At 39.2% G+C, this 22545-nt stretch overlaps 1 protein-coding gene across 4 annotated transcripts in view; it reads right to left on the reverse strand.

The window, feature by feature from the left end:
* Positions 1 to 22545, reverse strand: part of MYO5A (myosin VA) — a 199932-nt gene that overhangs the window by 14973 nt on the left and 162414 nt on the right. The window contains exons 29-37 of one of the 4 annotated variants that reach the window (XM_081227963.1): positions 21882 to 21982; positions 17871 to 17951; positions 15979 to 16177; positions 12878 to 12952; positions 11362 to 11455; positions 5922 to 6068; positions 5211 to 5365; positions 3333 to 3422; positions 1566 to 1716 (exon numbers count right to left, since the gene is read on the reverse strand). In XM_081227963.1, coding sequence (XP_081084089.1) covers positions 1566 to 1716; positions 3333 to 3422; positions 5211 to 5365; positions 5922 to 6068; positions 11362 to 11455; positions 12878 to 12952; positions 15979 to 16177; positions 17871 to 17951; positions 21882 to 21982 — 1093 coding nt within the window. The remainder of the gene's footprint in view (positions 1 to 1565; positions 1717 to 3332; positions 3423 to 5210; positions 5366 to 5921; positions 6069 to 11361; positions 11456 to 12877; positions 12953 to 15978; positions 16178 to 17870; positions 17952 to 21881; positions 21983 to 22545) is intronic. The other 3 variants (XM_081227965.1, XM_081227964.1, XM_081227966.1) reach the window with 3 other exon arrangements.

Here is a 22545-nt window from a genome sequence, read left to right on the forward strand (position 1 = left end):
AAAAAAAAAAAAAAATTATCCAGTAATATCGAGCCCCAGAGGCAAACAAATCAAGTAGCAAGAAAGGCAGGAGACCAGGCAGTGGCCTTGGAGAAGACTTGGGAGAGGGCAGTTGTGTGGGGCTAGAGAGCTGGGCCCTTCCTTGCCCTGAGCTTCCCACTACAGTAGGGAGACCTCGGGCTGGCCTTAGCCTCCCAGGACTCAGTCTTCTCATCTGGGGCACTGCTGCTCCCTCTATTACGCTCTTGTAGCATTTGGCTTATGCCTCCTCTGAGATGGTTTTGGGATGCCCACTCCCTGGACTGGAAGCCCCCTTGAGAGCAGGGGCCATTCCTGATTCATTGTTATATGTCCTAGAGCTAAATGCAGCCTCCAAAGAACCTCATACTGACTCAAAACATTTGTTGTTGTAAAATCATTGGGAGACGCAGCTAGTGGCACATCTATAGGTAAAATTTTTTACTTAGCCAATAAAACCAAGCAAAAGTAGAAGAGAATAGACTGAAGCTGACCTTCTCTGCATCTGTGTTACCTCATGCATTTTCGCTGACCTAGGTTGCTTTAAATTCATGACCTTTTAGGCGTCAGCTGAAGAAACCACTGCCATCCCCCATGGCTTCCTCAGCCTTCTATGTTTCTAGTTGATTAAAGGGGGGCCTGCAATAAAAAATGGGACACTAGGAGCCCACAGAGGTGAGATGAAGTTGTAGAAATGTGGCAAACACATGGATGGGGAAGGAAAGGGTAACTGGTAGTAGCCCTAAGAGGCTGTTGATAATTTGCTTGACGATAATACAGTTTGGTAACTTAAAAAAATTAAAAAAAAAAGTTCAGTGCATTCAAAATTAGCAGGCTGCAATTTGTACATGCCTTCTAATACCTATTTCACACCTGCTACACATTCCAAAGGAATACAGGTAGAACGATACATAAATACACACATATAAAGATAGGTACATGAAATCACACATACGTAGAAACACACACACACACACACACACACACACCCCAGTTTCTCATCCAATGAGAAACTGCTACTTTAAACCAAATTGCCTTTAACAATTCCATAGGGGTTATGAGATGCTCCACTCAGCATGGAGTGTCTGAGACCTGTTCTTGTTGCCATGGTACCTTCCCAGCCCTCTTACTGTAGCCTAATAGGCAAAGTACAAACCCTCCCCAGCCTCCTTCATTTTAGATGGGTCCCTAGGAAGCTCTGTGTAGTAGTACGCTAGACCAAAATTTAAAGTGTTTTTGAAAACTGGATGAGGTCTGAGGTCTACTGCTGGGTATAAAGCATGACCCAATCGTAAGAGAGAGGCATTACACATTAGGGAAGTAAACTATATACTGCCATTTCCATCATGTGGAAGCAGTGATTTTGAGGTACCCCAGTTCGTCATGGCTGGGGTTCTGGGATTCCTCAGCTAATTTTGAGACTGAGTCTTACTACTTTATGTTCTCCATATGAATACATGCTCCAACACATGTGCCACTGGTGGTCATCTATGGGTGGGCACATGAGGTAGACAGACCTGGATGTCAGCAATATGCCCTGGCCTTACCGATCATTGGCTGAAGGATGTTCTCTAACACCCGCACAAGCTGCTGGTAGATCTGAATGGCCAAGTCACTTAGCACCTGTCGGTACTCAGCCAGGTCAAAATTGGTGAGGCAGTGTTCATTCTGGCGAGATGTGTTGTGTTTCATAAAGCCCTAGGGCCATAATGGAGAGTTAATGATACAGATGAAGTAAAATGTCTCCTCTTTAACTCTCTCATTTGATCGGCATCCTCATGCTCTTTTTTCCTTTCTCCAAAGAGTTCCCATTCCAACCTACATATAAATGCCAGGATACTCCTTCTCAAATTCTGTGTGTTTGTTTCCATCATGTCTCCCCTTCCACTTCTTACTAGCGTTTGAATAATCTAAACTTGGCAACCTAGCATTTAAGCTTTTCCACCAGCAATGTCAATGAAACAAGATGGGGGAACTTAATTTGAAAAAAAAAACTAATGAGTGTTTTCACTTTTGAAACAGCTGGTTCACTGCCAAACACTAAATTATCTAAAGTAGTCATCTCTCAACTTCAGTTCATTAAATATAGTCCTATTTATAAATGCTACGTAAAAAATCTTCTTAAAATTGATCAATTTCTACAGAGACTGGTGAATAAATAAAAAAATTCTCTTTACTATATTTTACTGTATCCATACATGATTCTCAGTCTGAGCTTAGAATGGAATCTTTTGGTGGTATTTGTTAAAATGGAAAGCCAACTGTACAGGCAGGTACTTCTGTCAGGCACTGCCTGACAAAGACAATTGTCTACTTGATGGATTCTGCCCACACTCAAGCATCTGCCTACCTGCAACCTACTTAACAACACGGTCTAGAACTGGGGACTGACAGGACAGTTAATAGGTCCTCTGGAGGATTCTGTTCTGCTAGTCCCATCTGCTCAAGGACCATGTCTTGCTCATATTGCATTTCCCATCCTCTGCCAGGACAGTCCTCTCTGCCCCTGGCCTGTGGGTGCTCAGAAAGTACTACTGCTCAGCTTCTCTGCCTGCCCTCCTGGCAAAGGATGGGGAGGTACCAAGGGCAGTGGTTATGGGCACAGGCTCTTGGAGGTGGGCAGACCCAGAATCCTAACTCAGCGCCTTATGGCTGAGAGCACTTGGGCAAAATGATGAACTTCTTTGAGCTTTAGTTTCCTCATCTGTAAAACTGGGTTATAATTCCTACCTCACTGAGATATTAAACAAGAATTAAACAACATAATGTACATAATGTACAATAAATGATACATACTAAGCAGCCCTTAATAAATGATAATTATTAATATATTACATAGTTTTGAAATATGAAGTCTATCAACCAACTGATGACCACATCACTATAAGCAAAAGCAAAAATATTTGTGGACAAATCTAAAGAGACATGTTTTACCTTGATCACCTTTAATGTATTACACAAGCCAAAATTGATTAATTTCTTTAAATAGCTCAATATTCCTATATCAGTCCTTGAAAAGCCCATTTTCACATTTTAACAAAAAGTTTCAGTGCAATAACCATTCAATGACCAATGCTCATTTTATTTCTGCTGCACTTTCTCATAATACAAACTCTCAGAGGGAAGAAGCTATGTCACTTCCCAAGTCAGTTTTGTAAATAATGAACATCAAACAAAGCTATGAACTTCCAAGCCACCTCTGAATTCAGGGTTCTAAATTAACAAATGGCTAGATAGTTTGTGCTTTAAATTTTTTTCCTTAAAAAGGTCAGAGAAAGTATAGCATGCTGATTTTGTGATCAAGGCTTTCTCACCTCTTCTCCACTGTACTGCTTCAAACAGTGCAAAAATCGGCATGTGTTAGAAAGCCAGAAGGAGACAGTTTCAAAATCATCACCTCTTTTCTGAAAGAGAGAATAAGCCTAAATTAGCTTTTTCCTTGGGGAAATAATAGCCTGAAAAAACCAAACAGATACCAGAAGGCCCATTTCCTTAACTTACCATTAACAACAGTTATAAAAATAAATCACATTGCAGTTGTAAAGCCTCATATCGTTGCTAGAGAATTTCAACCAGAGTTCACTGGTTGTTTGTTACTTTGCTTGGCAATTAGAAAATGCCATTAGAAAATGATGCCTGGTCATGCAACTGATATTCGCTTAGCAGTCCCTTTAAGCAGAAAACGATCACCAAGCCACAGCTTACCCAAACTCACTTCCCTGAGGGTTACTGAAGGGAATCAGAAAAGACTAAAGGCACAAAAGGGAATTACAAATATTGTGAAGCACTGAAACCCAGATTAGGTTAAAAATCTTGTCAATGATAAGATAAAATTTCTGGGGAGCTAATCAGAAATGGAACGGAGGAAGCCCTGGGCAGAGCAGTGGAGAGTCTGGCTCTTCATCAGTTCTGGGCCACATGTCAAACCACCTCTGCAAAATCAAACCAGGGACACACGACAAATACACTTCAGTTCAAAAAGGGATGTGAAACAAATGCACATCCATTTTAAATGGTATCAGAAGGGTGCTGTGTTCAAGTATCTATTCCTTTTTGCTCTTTAAACAATTTGGTACAATAATTAGTCAAATTAGATAAATTTGGAAGAATTTATTCAAATTTTCTCATCTTGCAAGTTAGATGAGAGGGAGAAAACTTAATGATTTGGCTTTGTTGTCTTTGTAGGAGTTGACTTAAGAAGTAGTAAAACTCGTAGTCTATCTAAATGTAATACAGCATCAATGCCCCCCAAATTAAATGAGTTACATTCAGAAGACATTCATCAATTTTTGAATGTTAAATATTCAGAAACTCCACACTTTAGTAAGCACTGTAGAAAGTAACCACATAGACTATCTGTGCAGGAGGGACTGAGAACCGGCATTAAAAGTTATGACCAGGGGCTGGGGGAGGGTGTGTTTAATGGGTACAGAGTTTCAGATGGGGAAGATGAAAAAGTTCTGGAGATGACGGTGGCGATGGTTATATAACAGTATAAATGTACTTAATGCCACAGAACTGAAAAATGGTTAAAACTAAGAATAATGTTCACTGTTTTTCTAGATTGTCAAGAGGATGATCGTGCAAGTGACTCAGTGATTACTGAGTTATGCAGGGCTTTCTGTTCTATTATGTAACTTTGCTGCCTTTTCCAAGTCTTTCCTTTCTGATTAGTATCTGTGTGTTGCTTCTCACATGGAACCAGGCATTTCAGGTAACAAGGAAAATTATGGGATGAGCTGGAGAATAATGGGAAGAAAAGTCAGAAGAGAATTTTAAATGTTTTATCAGACATCTTTTTATATGAATGGTCTAGGTATTACTAAACTTACTTAATACCTATTTTAACTATAGCATCATATTCCCTATATATAGGAACTTCACTAGGTATTTTTAATTTAGTTCTAAGACCTCAAAGCAGAAAATTTCTATGACGAAACTGAATTTGCTTCACCATCAAATGCAAGTATATTGAATTAATTTTGATTACTGTTCAACCTGAGCCCTGTTTTGAAAGAAGGCACATCGACACTTTACAGAATGAATGTTTCCTACAATGGAAAGTATCGATTCAGACTAGAAAGTGGTCATAACTGGAAACTTAGCTCAAGTCTAAGGAAGGAAAAATACCTCTGTGCAGACTCTGTCATCATTAATATTCATTATGAGAATTTTGTTGAACATGAACTGACCTTTAATACTTTTTTGATGCTGTTTATTGTTGATGTTAGCAACGACCTTACTTTCTGATCATCATTCAGGTAGTCAGCGTGTCGAACACACATAAACAGGATATACGCTGGTAACCCTGGAATCAAATTGACTGCTACACCACGTGGCTTCAGTTCTAAAAAAGAAAAGAGGAAAAACAATCTTATATAACTTTGAAAGTCTTCACGAGGAATGCTTTTTGAGATACAAAAGCACAGCTCTCATTTAAGAGTTCAATCGTTCAGGGTAAATAGGTCGTGTTTTTAAAAAAGCATATTTTAAAGGCTCACTAAGTGGAGAAATTCTTGAGGGTAGGAACATGTGAATCTTAGCTGCTTATACAACAACTCCCAAATGTCTATCTCCTGCCCTGACTTTTCCTTTGAATTCTAGGCTCATGTATCAAGTGGCTTTTGACATCTCTGCTCAGGCATGTCAAACTAAGCCTATCCCAAACTAAACTCTTCATTCCCTATGGAACCTGCTCTTCCAGAAGTTAGGGTCCTAGCAAGTGACCCTGCAGTGTGACTGACATCCATGATGTGGTCAGGATGCTGCTACAGCACTATACGCACAGCAGTCAAGGATGACTAAAGAAACCAGTGTGAATACTTAATAAATGAGTGACTAGCCTTTCCCACTACTGACACATGTACCAGAAAGACCTTTTATCTCACGCAGGAAATACTTGCCCAGAATCAAGTTCTTAACAAGTTTTTGCTCATCTTCCTTCTTGTATTCCAGCATTCCTTGGAAATCCTTTTCTTTTCTGGGAATGTTGACTGGACGAATGGGCTCATCAATGATCTGTCCTGGGGATATGTTCTCCATTTGGCCCACTTCATCAGAAACAAAAAGAAGAAAAATGTCTTCCAGGTAGAAAAGATGAGAGGTTTCCATGTTCCTATAATTTTAAGTAAACTCTATAACAACAGAAGCTTGCCATATTTACCACTTAATTGTCCCTTCTTTCAGTATTTTTTCTGGTAAAACTGGGTGGATAGATGATAAAATTATATGGTAATGTCCCTCTAACAACCACTAGTGCTTGGCTACTATCAACACCAAAGAATCTTACTAGATTCAAAAGCATTTTTTTTGTAATAAGGTTTACTTTGTAATAAGATTAAATGTCTCCAAAGTAAGTGGTTTAACTTCTTAGTTAACTAATCAGTATCAATCGTAAATGTCTAAATATACTTCAACTTTAATTTACAGAAGGAAAAAACAATATTCTACAAAGAGGCAGCCAGACTATAAAAGAGTCCCCTTTACCTTTAGCTCTATGAATCTGGTCATTAAAGAAAAAGAACATTTACTTTAAATGTATCATTGCAATCAGTTCAAACCACATCAAGATAGCTGGTAGAACCGTGTTTCTTCACACTAGTTGATGTGAAATGTATTATTTCTCACAAAGCCTTCATAAGGAAAAGGCTTAATGTTCTCCTGTCACCCTTCACTCCCAAAGAAATCATGAGCAGATAAAACAACCTGTATTTAATATGATTTCCTAAATATTATTCAGTTTTTTGTTTGTTTGGTTTTAGTTAAGTGCTAAAAGTCCCACCACAAAGCTGCAACCATTAAAGTACAACCGCTGGTTAACAACCCTTTCAGATGTTAAAAATGATCACCACTGTTGATGGCAGCTGAGACAGGAGAACTGAGGGTTAAGAAAAAGTCTCCAATTTCATCTCAAAATTGAGAATCGAATGGGAAATGCAAGGGAAGGTAAAGGGAAACATGAGTTATGATGGTGTTTGTGGAGCTATATGCTAGTAAGATTTTTAATTCTCTTATCTACAGGAAGGGGAGCAGTTACGAAATCTATTTAGTGTTATACAGCAGAAACCAACACAACATTGTAAAGCAATTATACTCCAATAAAGATGTTAAAAAAAGAAAAATCTATTTAGGTGTAGTTTAAGTTTGAGTTCAGAGACTGCTGGCAAACAAACAAAAGGCAGATCAGATGCATTAGAAAGTTTAATCTTGCTGACACCACAAGGTATCAGTCATGCTTCTCCTGTCATTCTGGGCAACTTCCTGTGTTAGTTCTGGGAAGCCAGTTCCACAGCATGAGGTTATCACAGAGAACACCAATACCTGCCAGTGCTCTTGCTCATGTGGCAGAGAGCCTGGTGACACCTCGTCCACCTTATGCCGCAGCATCACACACCGGGACTATCAGCGCTGAAAATCACCACCATCCACCAACATTATGATATCTAAAGAGCGATCATACTGTGATTGGACAAATCAGGGCTGTGGCCACCTCCCATAACCTAGCGTTTCATATGCATGATGCAGTCCGGAACCGCAGGACTAACTGAATGCCTTGTATGCCTCTCTACAAGAGATAGGAGATTCAAACTATTTAGTTTTACATAAGTTATTTCTGGAGTGAGTTTAAACACAACAGCATGAGGATCTCAGGATCACTACACAGTGACCTTCACAGCTCCTGTATATATTCTGCATGTAAAACAAAATAATAAGATCCCTGCCATCTATGTTACTGGTTGCTTTAAGCCACAGAAACAATTCAATGAGGGGAAACTGGGAGAAAACAGATTCAACATATTAAGTTTATCAACAAATGCACACATTTGGACTCTGTATAACTCAAAAAGAATGTTTTAAACCTACTGATTTTATCATATCTAAGGTGCCACGGATTATGACATATAGTATTATTTTATATAACACTAAAGAAGGAAAAATATGGCCAGTTAAACTAAAACCCATCAACTGCTGCAAGATACATCCTAATTTCAGAGATGTTAAAATATGAAAAATTGTGCACCACAGAATTTATGAAATATGGTGAATATTTTAACTAAGAGATATTATGTTTTAAAAGAAAGTTTCACTTTCCTTTTGCAAAATCTCTAACGAAGATATTTTTGGTTCTGTACAAAAACACCAGAGATAAAATTTGCCATACTTTCATTAAAATTTTACTGTCTTTGAATTCTTCCCAGAGATTAGAGTCTTCACAAAAACTCATAGGTAAAATATAGATGTCAGCTCAACATAACCTTGATTTATTTCACAAATTATATAATTAAAATAATCATATAATTAAAATGTCAACCCTTACGTAGTATCAGGAAAATATAAAGCCTGAAAGAGAGAAGCCAGAATACCACCCAGTTTTTAAGAGACTCAGGGGACCTTGGGGGTCATTTAGTCGAATGCTCCATCTAAAACAGCAATCTTCTAGGAAGATCTGAAGCAACATCTATTTCCATTTTCAAGTATAATAGATTCTTTATGCTTGAGAGAAAAACATTCCTGAACCTTTTTGTCCTAGAAATAGAAAGGAAATTGGAAAAAAAATTCCCCCCCCCACTTTGGTACAGGGAAGATCTTGATCTCAGGTTTAATTGAGAGTCAAATGAATTATTATAAGTAGAGAGGGTCTGTTGGAAAATATGACACAAAGAAGTCAGTGCTCTTCAGAAGGCTTGGGTTCTAGTCCCATTTTGGCCACTAAGTGGCTGAGACTTTGGAAGTCCCTTATGGTTTCTGGGCCTCAGCTCTGTTCTCCTATGAAATAATTAACTGATTTCTAGAATTCTTTTAGGTCTAAATTCCCCGACTCTATGAAAATTGAGATGGAACACCCACTCCTGGATTAAAATACAGCACAAAGCTTATCAAATTTTGAAACACTCTCCATTTAGCCATATAATTTCTGCTAAAAATTATGTATGTTGGCATTAAAAAAGTCTTCACTGGCTTCTAAAAATGTCTCCTTAATTAAGTGTAGCCCATAGGAGGAGGTAAGAGTCTTGCTATTTTAAACCAGAAGCATTTAAGTATATTATATTTAGAAAAATATAAGAAAACTTTTAGATATTAGAAGGTGCTTGGCTGTACAAGGTTATCAGTGTTTTCTGTACACTGTGGGGATAAGGGGACAGGAGAGAAAGGTGTTGGAAAAGCGTGTTGTCTTTCTTCTCTGCCTTGGGGAGGGGAGGTACACTGCACTGAGCAAACGCTCAAGTCACATAAATCTATTTCATCTTATTCTGTAGATATGTATTATTTAACTCAACTTTTCTTAAGAATATCATAATGACTTTTTTGTTTAATCTATGAATTGCCTTCTCAAATGTACTTAAAGATTTAAGAATATAGCTGGCAGGATAGTTTAACTGATGAGGTTGAATTCTGATTGATAATGGCTTAAAATTGCTCTAAGCTTTCTCTTTAAGTAAAATATACATACCAAAGAAAGCTAAGTAAAAATGTAATCTAATAAATGGCTTTTCTATTTATCAAAAGTTACTAACATATGGTAAAGAAACGATTAGGAGCTTAAAAAATAATCTTACAGGTTAATACCCTCAAAATCAGTTTCGTTCAAGCGGATACTCTGCTGTCTAATTATCATCCCATGATATAATTAATGCAGAGTTAAGTGCAGAAAGGTTCTCTGAATAAAGATTTTTAAAGTTCCGCCAACAGACATTATAGTCTGGGTCTGTGATTCGGAGGTTCAAAATTTTAATATAATATATGAATCACATAATGCTAAAGGATTATATAATAAAATATGACTGCAAAGTAATCTATCTGATTTCTAAACAAATATTCCAGTATTTGTACATCCCAGGGAATATTATCCCCTTGAAAGTAAATATCCATGTTGCTGTTCTAAATATTTCTGACACTTACTTACACATTCAACAAACATTAATGGAATGATTACGACAGGTCAGACAATATACTAGGTGCTGTGAAAACAAGAGGAAATAAGAGGTGGTCACCATGCTCAGGAAGTTCATGGTCCATTGAGGAAGGCAGTAATTCAAACAGAAAAACTGCTAAAAATATGACAGTGAAAACCACAAAAGATAGGAGGCAAATTGCAGTACACAGAGGGTAGAGCCGTAGGGTCTATCTGTGTGATCAGGAAAGGTTGCTCTTGAGCATGTGACATATAACTCTGGTCTCAAAGGATAAGCAGGACTTGACTAAGAGAAGCAAGAAGATCAAACAGATGGAACAGTTACGACAGGCCTGGCACGTTGGAGGAATGAGAGCCACACAGCTAATCATGGTAGATTCTTTTGAACATTCCCAGTGATGGGGAATCCTCACCCTTTGAGCAGAGTAAAAATTATTCAGAGTGACAATGACAGAATAGATGGGCAGGCTGCACAGTATCATTTTTGGTCAAAATGGTAATAGCCTGCATAGGTCTGAAGGCAATTCCAAAGAGGGTCTCAAAATCTCTTGAACAATGAGATCATTGCTGGACTAATCTGAGAATGTGGCTTTAGCCCTGTTCACTGCTATATCCCTGGCACCTACTTACTGAAGGAACAAACACTAACCCACAAGACAAGAATCATTTGTATATAATAATAACCGATATTTGATCACTTCTCAAGGTGTTTTCCCATCATGATATATAAATCATGAGATGTTTTCTAAAATCTTATTTCTTTATAGTCATAATTCATTTTTTTCTTATTTACTTCTCTTTTTGTTCTCCATTAGATGTAAGTTCTTTGAGGCACAGACTCTGTCTTACTCATCTTATACTATACATCTAATACTAATACTAATACATCTAATATACATCTAATACTAAGAATAACAGTAATAAAAGTAAGCTGTATATAGGATTTACTGCATGTTAGGAAATATACCAAATGCATTCCACATATTAATTAATTTAACCTTTACAAACCGTGTCAGGTAGACACCATTATCATTCCCATTTAACAGGTAGGAACACTGAGGCATAGAGAGGTTCAGTAACTTGCCCAATATCAGATGACTAATAGTGGAAGAGGCAGTATTTAAACCCGAGAAGCTTAGCTACAGAATCTATGCTCTTAACCACTATGCAATACTGCCTAGCATAGTGCCTGGTCTATAGAAGACGGTCATTAGATGTTTGTTGAATGAATTCTCTCTTTGTAAATTATTACTACCATGAAAAGAACATTTTCCCCCACCTAGTAATGAAAATTTCCACTCCATGGAGGCCAGCTCTGCTGAAAGTCATTTTTGTTATTGTCCCTAATATTCATACAAAAACCTTTTAAGCCACTAATACTGCATACAAAACCAAGGTTCAGCAACTGTCATAGAAACATGTTTAAATACCTTCTAGTTCACCAATTTTTTTGGCAAATACTTTCAGTTGCTTTTTCAGTTTCCGGACAGTCTTATCTTGTTTTTCGAGTTGTTCCATCAAATCCTAAAGATCAAAATGAGAAATATAACATAAAGATCAAAATAAACCTTCTAAAATGCACAGAAGGAGAGCAGACACAAAATTACAGAAACAGCACTTGTTAGTTTTACATTAAAAGCTCCATGAAAGCTCATGGGTGGAGCCCCACCTGGCTAAAACTGGCAGGCAATGGAAAATGCAGCTATAATAAAAGCCAAATGTTAAAATATACAATGCAGTAAACTCCTTTACAGCGTGATGGACAGCAGGCTCACTGTGGAGTCTTTTCCAGTAGACTCCACAACAATTAAATGCTCATAAAATGTACTGCTATTCCAGTAGAAAGTTCTTCTTTTAAAGGGGGAACAGGCAAAGTAAATTCTGATGAATGCGCACAGTTTTTTGGGAAGTTTTCAGGATGGTTAAACTTAGGGGCTTTTGATTAACACCTGTGTGTGAAGCACTGTCTCTACGAGTCCCACCTTTTGGAGAGGCTAAAACTAGTCCTGTAACTTAAGAAAAGTTAAGAAGTTTTGGGAATTAAAAGGTAAGTTAAAAAATAACGACAGTGGGGTGGGATAGGGAGGGTGGGAGGGAGATGCAAGAGGGAGGAGATATGGGGATGTATGTATATGTATAGCTGATTCCCTTTGTTATAAAGCACAAAACTAACACACCATTGTGAAGCAATTATACTCCAATAAAGATGTAAAAAAAATAATAATAACGACAGAAAACAGGATAGAGTGGTCTGCAGACCAAGTGGCAGGTTGGATAACATTCCCATAAAAATCTCCTAGGTGATATAAGTTTGTTTATAGAGAAAAAAGGGGATAATTCCACATGGTTTATGCAAAAAGAGAAAACAAAAGCAGTTCGTTCAAGGGTAGGGGGTTAAAAAAACTGTGATAATTGGCTCTCTAATCAAGAATTCTTTCAAATGACCGGCATAATTAAAAGATCGATAATTAAGAAGAAAAGTGGACAACAGCAGACTAGGAGCTTGGAAGGGAAATAAATCAGTGATTTAATAAGTCTGTGGTTGTCATTCAGGTTATGGATTTAAAAAGCTTTTATAAATACAAATATTCATTCATTTTCCAGTTTAGTTTAGACAGGGCTGATTTAGATACTAGACCAATGGTTCAAAAGGAACAGTTGCTAACATTTCAAAGCATTCAGTTGTTTCTTGGATTTTACTTTATCTTTCAAATTTTGCTTCCATCACACTGTAAGCCTAGTGTTAATAACAAACTGAAGGTAACAATGGACGCAGGACATTGATAGAGGAGACATCACTGGCTAAAAGACAGCTGTGGGGAGAAAGGTTTTGTGACAGTTTTTGAAGAGACTTCCTGGGGCGGGGCAGGCAGCGGTGTGCTCTTCAGTTACAGAGGGCTAGAATTAGCAGGGAAGACGACAGAGAAGCACTCTGAGTTTACATACAATCATCCGTTTGTAAAGTGAAATCCGATATGACTGATACTTCTTAGGATCATCTGCATATAATTCCTCAAAATACTGAAAAAACAGGCACAATGGACATTTGTTTTTCTCTGTGAGGGGAATGCTACCTCTCAGCAAAATCAATTTTAAAATATTTTAAAACACAAATAATGAAACTACGTATACTCAAAAGGCTCTGATTTGTCACCTGCCATTGCCCTCTAATTTTTCTAGTACAGATGATTCTGATTATATATACACAAATATATTTTCACATGCTCAGAGGAAACAGGCTATGTTAGCGGGTAAACAGAGCTGTGGTCCATATTCCCCAGACAAGGCTGTTATTTCACTTCCCAGACCTGCTCACAAGTTGCTGCACTTTCTTTGCTGCCAGTAGCAGTGGCAAGAGTGGGGAATTCACTTAAAACAAAAGTGAGAATAATGGCAAAGTTGGAGCTCTTGTCTGAAGTTGGAAAGACTGATGAGAAGCTGTGTGCCTTCCTTCCCTGAAAGGCAGCTTGCAGGTGGCCTGTGATGCCTGTCCACTAGAGAAGGGAGAAAAACCATTTCTGTGACTGTGTTGTGGGGTAGGTGGGTGGGAAGGATTTGCAGGGTAGAGTTTCTCAGAACACTAAGCCTAGGCCCACTGCTGCTTTAATATTCTGCCCAAGTGTTTCCTAAAGAGATGCACAATTAAGATTGAGACACTATAATGACTGTGAAAAAGTGCATCATCCCCTATCTGTAAGTTTGAATCCATTCTCCTGAATTAGTAGTCAGCGAGGCAGAAGCAGCTGACCTACGAAGGGTTTTCCTAAAATTCAAACTCGTTAACTAGATTCTACCAGTTGAGAGTTTGGGGGCTTAGTTTATGTTTGTATTAGCTATAAAAAATTGAGAAGAAAAGTAACACTGTGCATAAGGTTGAAAGGGAAATGCTTAACCAGCTTAGTGAAAAAACTCTGAGAATCTACCACCTTGTACTTTAAGATAATCATTTAAAAAGCACAGAATTTATATGCTGATAATTATTATGATATTATTTAGTATATCGATTCTTAGGCATTAAAGCATTGTTAGTTTAATTTAAGCAACAATATACTTGTGAGTAATAAAATGACATCTCAGAAATATTCCATGATTCAGAAGACCTTCCCCCACAAATTAGTGATATTTCAGGCCCTTTGGAAAGAGTCCAAACTCTGCCCTCACCCACCTCTCCCATTCCTACAATGTAGCCTCCCCAGCAAGCTGTCCTCAGACGCAAGGACAGACTGGGAAAAGAATACCTTTGAGCTTTTTTTTTTTTTTTTTTTTTTAAGATTAATTAATTAATTAATTTGGCTGCGTTGGGTCTTCCTTGCTGTGCGCGGGCTTTCTCTAGTTGCGGTGAGGGGGGTTACTCTTCACTGCAGTGTGCTGGCTGCTCATTGTGGTGGCTTCTCTTGTTGCGAAGCACGGGCTCTAGGTGCACGGGTTTCAGTACCTGTGGCACGCGGGCTCAGCAGCTGTGGCGCACGGGCTTAGTTGCTCTGCGGCATGTGGGATTTTCCCGGACCAGGGCTCGAGCCCGTGTCCCCTGCATTGGCAGGTGGATTCTTAACCACTGCGCCACCAGGGAAGTCCCATACCTTTGAGTTTTGCTTCAAATTAATATAAAAGATGGCTGAATAGATGACACTAGAAAACTATTTGTAATGTAAATGATCACTAATAGAATAATGGAGGGATAATTCAGATTGTTAAATCTTCAGAGAAAATCCAAACTATTTTATTTTAGTACAGCTCATTAAAACCCTGAATTAAAGAAATAGAAACAGTGCTTCCCTGGTGGCACAGTGGTTGGGAACCTGCCTGCCAATGCAGGGGACACAGGTTCGAGCCCTGGTCCGGGAAGATCCCACATGCCACAGAGCAACTAAGCCCATGCGCCACAACTACTAAGCCTGCGCTCTAGAGCCCGTGAACCACAACTACTGAGCCCACGTGCCACAATTACTGAAACCCTCATGCCTAGAGCCCATGCTCCACAACGGGAGAAGCCACCACCACAAAGAGAAGCCTGCGCACTGCAATGAAGACCCAACACAGCCAAAAGTAAATAAATAAATAAACAAACAAACAAATTAATTAATTAAAAATAACCCAAAACAGAAACAAATTACCACTAGCCCTAAACAGCTTTTCTCAAAACCAGACTGACACTACAATATAGATTTTATATAGAAATATGGAATTGGGAGTTCCCCGGTCCGGTAACTGAGGAACTGAGATCCCACAAGCCATGTGGTGCAGCCAAAAAAAAAAAAAAAGTGGAATTATACTTCTTCAATGACTTTTACTTTAATAAATATGTTTATCAAACTTAAGTAGAAATCCATAATAAAAGTTATTTTGTGACTGAGAAAGAAACATTTTAGAAAATATTTTCTATTAAAGAAAGAAGGACAGAAAGAGAAAAAGAACAAACTTGGACTCTGTGCCAGCACTCAAAATCTGGCAAGGGGAAAAAAATCCCCTCATTCACTGCCCAAGATCTGTTAAAAAAGAATCACGAACGTATAAACTTGAATCCTGACGTTCCTCCTCCCTGACCTTGCAGCTCCAACCAAGGTCAACCTAAAGCCCCATGTTGGTTCTGCCAACTGCCTTCCCTGACCCTAACTCTAACCCCGCTGTCTGCTAGAGACAGGGGCTGGGATGGCCACAGTGGTGTTTGGGGACCAAAGGTTGTGACAACTACATAACCTCCTTGATGGCAGAGAAGCTGCAGCTGATGTGGAGGAAGCTGAGTTCCTGAGGATATCAAAAGCCCAGCACACAGTCAGCTGATATCTTCCAGACCCTCCAAGTGAGGGCTGAGGATGCTGAGATGCACCAGAGCCTTCTGTGAGAAACAACCCGAGTACACGCCTTTTTCACTTCTACCAACATAGTCATATTTTCCTTACTCTGTTCCTGATAGGGAAAGAGGGTAACAAGTGTGGGGCAGTGAGTGTTTCCCAGTCAGGAAAGATGTTTTGCTCAAAAAGCAAGGAAGGCCGCCCTGCAGATCTAGGCCCTGTGTGCTGAGAAGTGTGGCCTGGCATCTCCCTTACCAGGTTCTCGTTGGTGAGCCGGGTGATCTCGTGCTGCAGGCTGGCCTCGATGCGGGCCTCTGGGGGCAGCTGCAGGTTCTGGGCCAGCAGCTGCTGCTGCCGGTTGTTCTCCTCCTTCAGGCTCTGGATCTCCCCGCGGAGGGCTTCGGCCTCATTCTCATGGCTCCTCTTCTGCGACTGCAGCTGGGATTCCAGGAGCCTGCGGAGAAGCCACACGAGTAGGAAAGGGAGGTGACACCAGAGTCCCTGCCTGAAGGGTGCAAGACTCCGTGCTCACTTGCAAGGGCAGAAAAGCAGGGACTCTGTAGCGACTGTGTAGCTTCTGACTTGATTAGAGTCTAGGAACTCAACCAAGGGCCAGAAATGGAAACAAATGTGCTCACATTTGTGTCTTTCTGAACTGTGCACCCTGCTACAAAGTTCTCAAAGGCCCCTAGAAACAGGAAAATTTTAGCTCTTTTGAAAGGTTCATAAGAAATGATGACTAAAACAATCAATTAAAAGACACAGGTTAAAGAACCTGGCTTACTACATTCACAAACTAGCATTTAAGTTGGCAAAGCTAGTACCTTCGCCACAAAATCACTGCACTATGGAGGGCAAGATTACAAATGCCCCGTCTAATTAAATATGCCTTGAAGACTTTCAGCATTACTAATTCCAGGCAGAGGGTGAGACCAGGGTCCCATTTTTACTTTCTACTTTTATCTCTGAAGGGCAGAAAGGCTGGAGTGCTACTCTGAAATACATACAGATTTACCCAAATCCAGACAGATAGCTCTGAAATTTCGTATATATATATATATATATATATATAGAAAATTTGTCATTTTCTCTTTCCCCATAAACTTCCTTATCAGTAACAGAATCCTAGCAAGATATGGTTTTAGAACATCAATATTAGTGGGACCAACAAAGCAGCTACTGCTTCTCTGAGCAAACATACAAGTCAGCTGCGCCGTGAGTAGTCTAGGACAGGAGGATACTACAGTGAACTGGCATCCTCCCTTCACCAGGCACCCCCATTTCTACATTCACCCCCTTTTCCAAAGCCAAGACAAAGTTATGGATAGGAATTAACTAACATGAAGAAAGAAAAGATGTTCTTTTATTCGAACCCCCTTGGTTATCAAATGCTGGGCAACACTTACTGATGCCATTGCAAGCAAACAGTTAACAGCAGACTAAAAATATTTTAATGATTATAAAATTTCAAAAGGATTTGAACCAATAACAGCACAAAGTTAATGACAACGGTTTGTGATTAGAACAAAGCAGAATAAGTAGAAGCCCCTTGAACAAAGAGTCTGCTAAATATTTTTTTTAATTCATCACTAAAATGGCATTTTTAAGAGATTTTAAGACACAAATCTCACTAGAGGAGATGAGTGTCTGTGTTAGAAAGGTGCTGCTGTTTCAATTTCATTTGCTTTCCCCTACACATATTTAACACGTTGAGTTAGGGTGATTATTTTGAACTATAGCAATGCAGGAAACCCTCTTTGTTTGCGGTTTCCCAAATCGGAATTCCACAATAACCACACAGAATGCCAAATCGTGCACTTAACACTGCTGTTAGGCAGCATGATCATAATATATGAGAATGTAGACACATTGCCCAGGCACATATATCCTTTAAATTGATCATTATTCCAAACAAGAAACCACTAAGTAATAGGTATTAATCTCTCCTGAAGTAGTAGCTTGGGCTCCAGTTGAGAGGTTTGGATTTTCTTCCACTTTTAGTGAGATATTCACAAATTTTAGTGTCTGAAATTTACCCAGGAAGACAATTAATGAATAAGAAATATAGAAGTTAAAAGTTGGGAGGCCACTGTTAGTAAGAAAAACAACAAATTAATAACATTCCATTTTGAGGAGACAAATATAACCTGTTGGCTTGTTTTAACCCTTCATAAACCAGCAACAGCTCTCCATCCTCATTCAACTCATGGCCATCCATAGCAGATGATCTTCCATGCAAAAGGAACAATAATGCAAAACACAAAGGGATGGTAATGAGATGATGATGGTCAAGAGCAGCATGTGATATTTCAATATTTTATTAAGTCAACAGGACTGTTTTTATTAATTACAGATGACTTTAAGGTATTACCACAAAAATCATTTTTGGTTAATTTTTTTTAAAAAATGGGTAACATGTAACATCACACGTAAATGTGTAGAAATTAAAACAAAATAATCAACATCTAGAGCTACTTTTCCTGCAAAATAATAAATGACTGAAGAGGTGAGAAGGAGGTTCTATTTTTAACATTTTATTCAGCTAGCAGAGTGATCTTTTTTTTTTTAACATCTTTATTGGAGTATAATTGCTTTACAAAGGTGTGTTAGTTTCTGCTGTATAACAAAGTGAATCAGCTATACATATATATGTATATATATATATATACATATATCCCCATATCTCCTCCCTCTTGCGTCTCCCTCCCACCCTCCCTATCCCATCCCTCTAGGTGGTCACAAAGCACCGAGCTGATCTCCCTGTGCCATGCAACTGCTTCCCACTTCAGCTAGCAGAGGGATCTTATATGTCACATATTATGTTAGAGACTAACCAAAACAGTCATATACATATAGAATGAAAATTTCAGCTACTGTCTTCATGTGGCAATTTTCATAATTCATTTCAAAATGAAGTTTTAAGTCTTCTGGGTAGGAATTTGTTTTAGCTTAATAAAATCTGATTTTGTATTTTTAAAATTATTTTTAAAAATTCTTATAGGAGTAACTTATAAGCCAGTATATGTCCAAAGTTCCCAGCTTTTATGACACAACTTTTAAAAGGTTTGTTGTGTCAAAAATTAATTTTAAGACCTGGGGAAACTGCTTTTATACTAGAAGTGTGACATATTTTATTAAAAGTATGTAGAATTAACAAAACTGACAGAGTTGGTTATAGTTTTTTTTCTACTGAGGGTATAAAAATAATATTTTTGAGTGTTTGTCAAGTGTCAGACACCGTTCTACATCCTTCCACATGTATCATTTCATTTAGTTCTCCCAGTAACCCAATATATATCATTTGCCACACTTCAGAAGAAGACACTAAGGCTTAGACGTAAGATACCTGCAGGGGTTGCACAGTTGGCAAGTGCGGAAGGCCAGGGCTATCTGACTCCAGAGCCCAGGTTCTTACTCCTCCTACTAGACTTCTGTTTTGTTTGTTTGTTTGTTTATTTATGGCTGCATTGGGTCTTTGTTGCTGTGCGCAGGCTTTCCCTAGTCGCAGGGGCTACTCTTCGCTGTGGTGCGCGGGCTTCTCATTGCAGTGGCCTCTCCCACTGCAGAGCACAGGCTCTAGGTGCGTGGGCTTCAGTTGTTGTGGCTTACAGGCTCTAGAGCACAGGCTCAGTAGTTGTGGCACACGGGGTTAGTTGCTCCGCGGCATGTGGGGTCTTCCCAGACCAGGGCTCGAACCCGTGTCCCCTCCATTGGCAGGTGGATTTTTTTTTTTTTTTTTTTTTGTGGTACGTGGGCCTCTTACTGTTGTGGCCTCTCCCGTTGTGGAGCACAGGCTCCGGACGCGCAGGCTCAGTGGCCATGGCTCACGGGCCCAGCTGCTCCGCGGCATGTGGGATCTTCCCGGACCGCGGCACGAACCCGCGTTCCCTGCATCGGCAGGCGGACTCTCAACCACTGCGCCAGCAGGGAAGCCCGGCAGGTGGATTCTTAACCACTGCGCCACCAGGGAAGCCCCTAGACTTCTGTTGTTGATATGATGTTTACATAAAACAAATTTCAGAGATTGCTCTTCTATTTTCCATCTACCGTCTCTCCGTGGAGAGTTGATTTATTTGCATGGTCTCAACTGTATTATTACATGCTGATGACTTCAATATTTACATCTCAGCCTACATATCTCTCCTGTTCCAGATCTATATTTTCAACCGCTTAATGAATTTCTCTCCTTGGATGTCTTCCTACCTCCTTAAATATTTGTAAATCTACTGATCATTTCCTGTACTTCCCCACATCCCAGACCCAGGATCACAAACTAGCATCACTATATCCAACCAAGTGTCCATAGCAGACACTGTAGAGTTACCCTTCACGGTCCCCATCCCACACAGCCAACAAACTGCAAGGCTACTCACTCCACTTCTTACGTATCTTTCAGTGTCCCATTTCCTTCAATCCCAACTGTTACCAACTAAGTCAAAGTCACTATAATCAGTCATTCAATTATGGTAATAACCTCTTAACTGGTCTTTATGCTTTCAATCTTGTTCCACTACAATCTATTCTCTAACATAAAAGCCAGGGCTAGCTTTCTAAAATTCCAATCTCATCATATCATTCTCCTACTTAAAATCTTTCAGCAGCTTCCTTGGTGGTGCAGTGGTTAAGAATCCGCCTGCCAATGCAGGGGACACGGGTTCAAGCCCTGGTCCGGGAAGATCCCACATGCCGCAGAGCAACTAAGCCCGCAAGCCACAATTACTGAAGCCTGCGTGCCTAGAGCCCGTGCTCCGCAACAAGAGAAGCCACCGCAATGAGAAGCCCATGCATGGCAACGAAGAGTAGCCCCTGCTCGCCATAACTAGAGAAAAGCCTGCGGGCAGCAACAAAGACCCAACGCAGCCAAAAATAAAAATGAATAAATTTATTTTTTTAAAAAAATGACTTCCTTCCTGTCACTGGAGGGAAGTCCAAATTATCTTGGCTGTCTCCCCAACAGCCTATAAACTCTGTGAAAGGAAGGACTGTATTTACCTTGCTTACTGCTATATTCCCAGTGTGTGGCACAGGGCCTGGGATGAAGCAGGCATGCAATACATATCTGGTGATTGAATAGCTGAGTGGATGGATGAACAATGTAATATAGCTTTTTTTATACTAACACATTCTTAGCTATAAGATATGCTTACAACCTACATACATAAATTAAAATTTAAGTTTAACCAAATACTTTTATAAGCATTCTCCACTCTTGCCCATAAAAGAAGGTAATAAATACATTACATTTTGCATGGTAATATTCTTTAGTTTGTGAAGTATTTCTGTATACCAATCCTGACATTATGCATCAGGAGACCTAGATGTACACTGATAAATCTCTGTTATCATCACTGGCTGTGTTCTTTTAAGCATGTAGTCTTTTAAGTTCAGAGTTCAATAGCATGAAGGCTCTTTGGGAAGCAGGAATGGTAGGAAGACTGAGGAATTCCAGAAATGAGCTGTGATACTCTAAGCTATAGGGAAAACTTGTGGGAAAGTTTGGTCATTTAGTGACTGCACATCTGTACTCTCAGCCCACCCAAGGCTCTTAAGACTGAGCTAAATGCCATCTACAGCTTCACTCATGAGTAAATGAGATGAAACTAGGGTTAGAATTTTCTCAGAACACCTTAGGAAACGCGACAAAAACTTGGTCTCAAATATCAGGGTCCCATCCTAGAAGTCATGGTACCCGTCTAGAATTACAGGGGCAGCACAGATGTGATTCCGCTACTTCATCACTTCTCTTCACACTAAATTTCAATTATTGAAAGCTGCAGCTGTCCCTACAAACTTTCACAATAACCATTCTGAATAACAAATGGAAGTGACTACTCAAGATAGTCCAAGCTATATAGTAAGCAACTGGTTTTCTTCTCAAGGCTAAGACCCTAAATATACAGAAATATATTCCCTTAATGTAAAGAACATTTTCCTTTCCATCTCTCATCTCTTATAATAATATAAGGTAATGCTACCTTATATTATTATAAATGAGATTTTAACTGGGAATATATTGGAAACCTTGGATCCCCTTTGAAGGTCAGCTGATGTCTAACAAAACAATGCATAAACACTTGGACTTACTGTATAAGAGGCTGGCTTGAAGATTAAAGATCAATATGATTAAACCAAAATGAATAAAAGAAACATCAACTTACCTGTTTGTTTCTTTCAAACCGATATATGCTTGTGCTATTTCGCCTTTATCTTTCATTTTTTGTACATCTTCTAAAAGTATTGTGGAATCTGTCATTGTATTCTGAAGGGGGAAAAGACACATTTCCACATTAAGTGTTAACTCTAAAGCTTTGGACCTCATACAACATTTTTCTTTCCTCCAGAATAGGGGGTTTATGTGTTCCACAACACCTCTGCCCCACCAGAGCGTCTGCCCTAGCCCTGGTACAAGTACAGAGAGTGGGGCACAGGCAGTTAAGAGGAAGAGGCACCTCCAGTCCCTCTCTTGAGAATCCCTAACACTCCACTACAAAGGTGGTGTGATTCTAGAGTAAATAAAATCACTGATGGGCCACGTGTGTTTTACACTATGTGTGTGTGTGTGTTTATATACACACACACACACACACATAGTGTAAGTACATATATATTCAGTGTCCTTGCCTGGTTATTATTCTAATGTTGTATATATACTTTAAAAAATATACATATAGATATAAACTATATACAGCATTAAAACAATAACCAGGCAAGAACACCAAGTATTCAATGCAATGTACAAAGCTGTTCTTTCTTCTACTTCCGGATCAGTTACAACAAAACAAATGCTCTAATAAACACGAAAAGTTTGACATAAAGCTCATT

This window comes from Mesoplodon bidens, assembly GCF_964165515.1.
Source record: "Mesoplodon bidens genome assembly, chromosome: 3".
NCBI lineage: Eukaryota > Metazoa > Chordata > Mammalia > Artiodactyla > Ziphiidae > Mesoplodon > Mesoplodon bidens.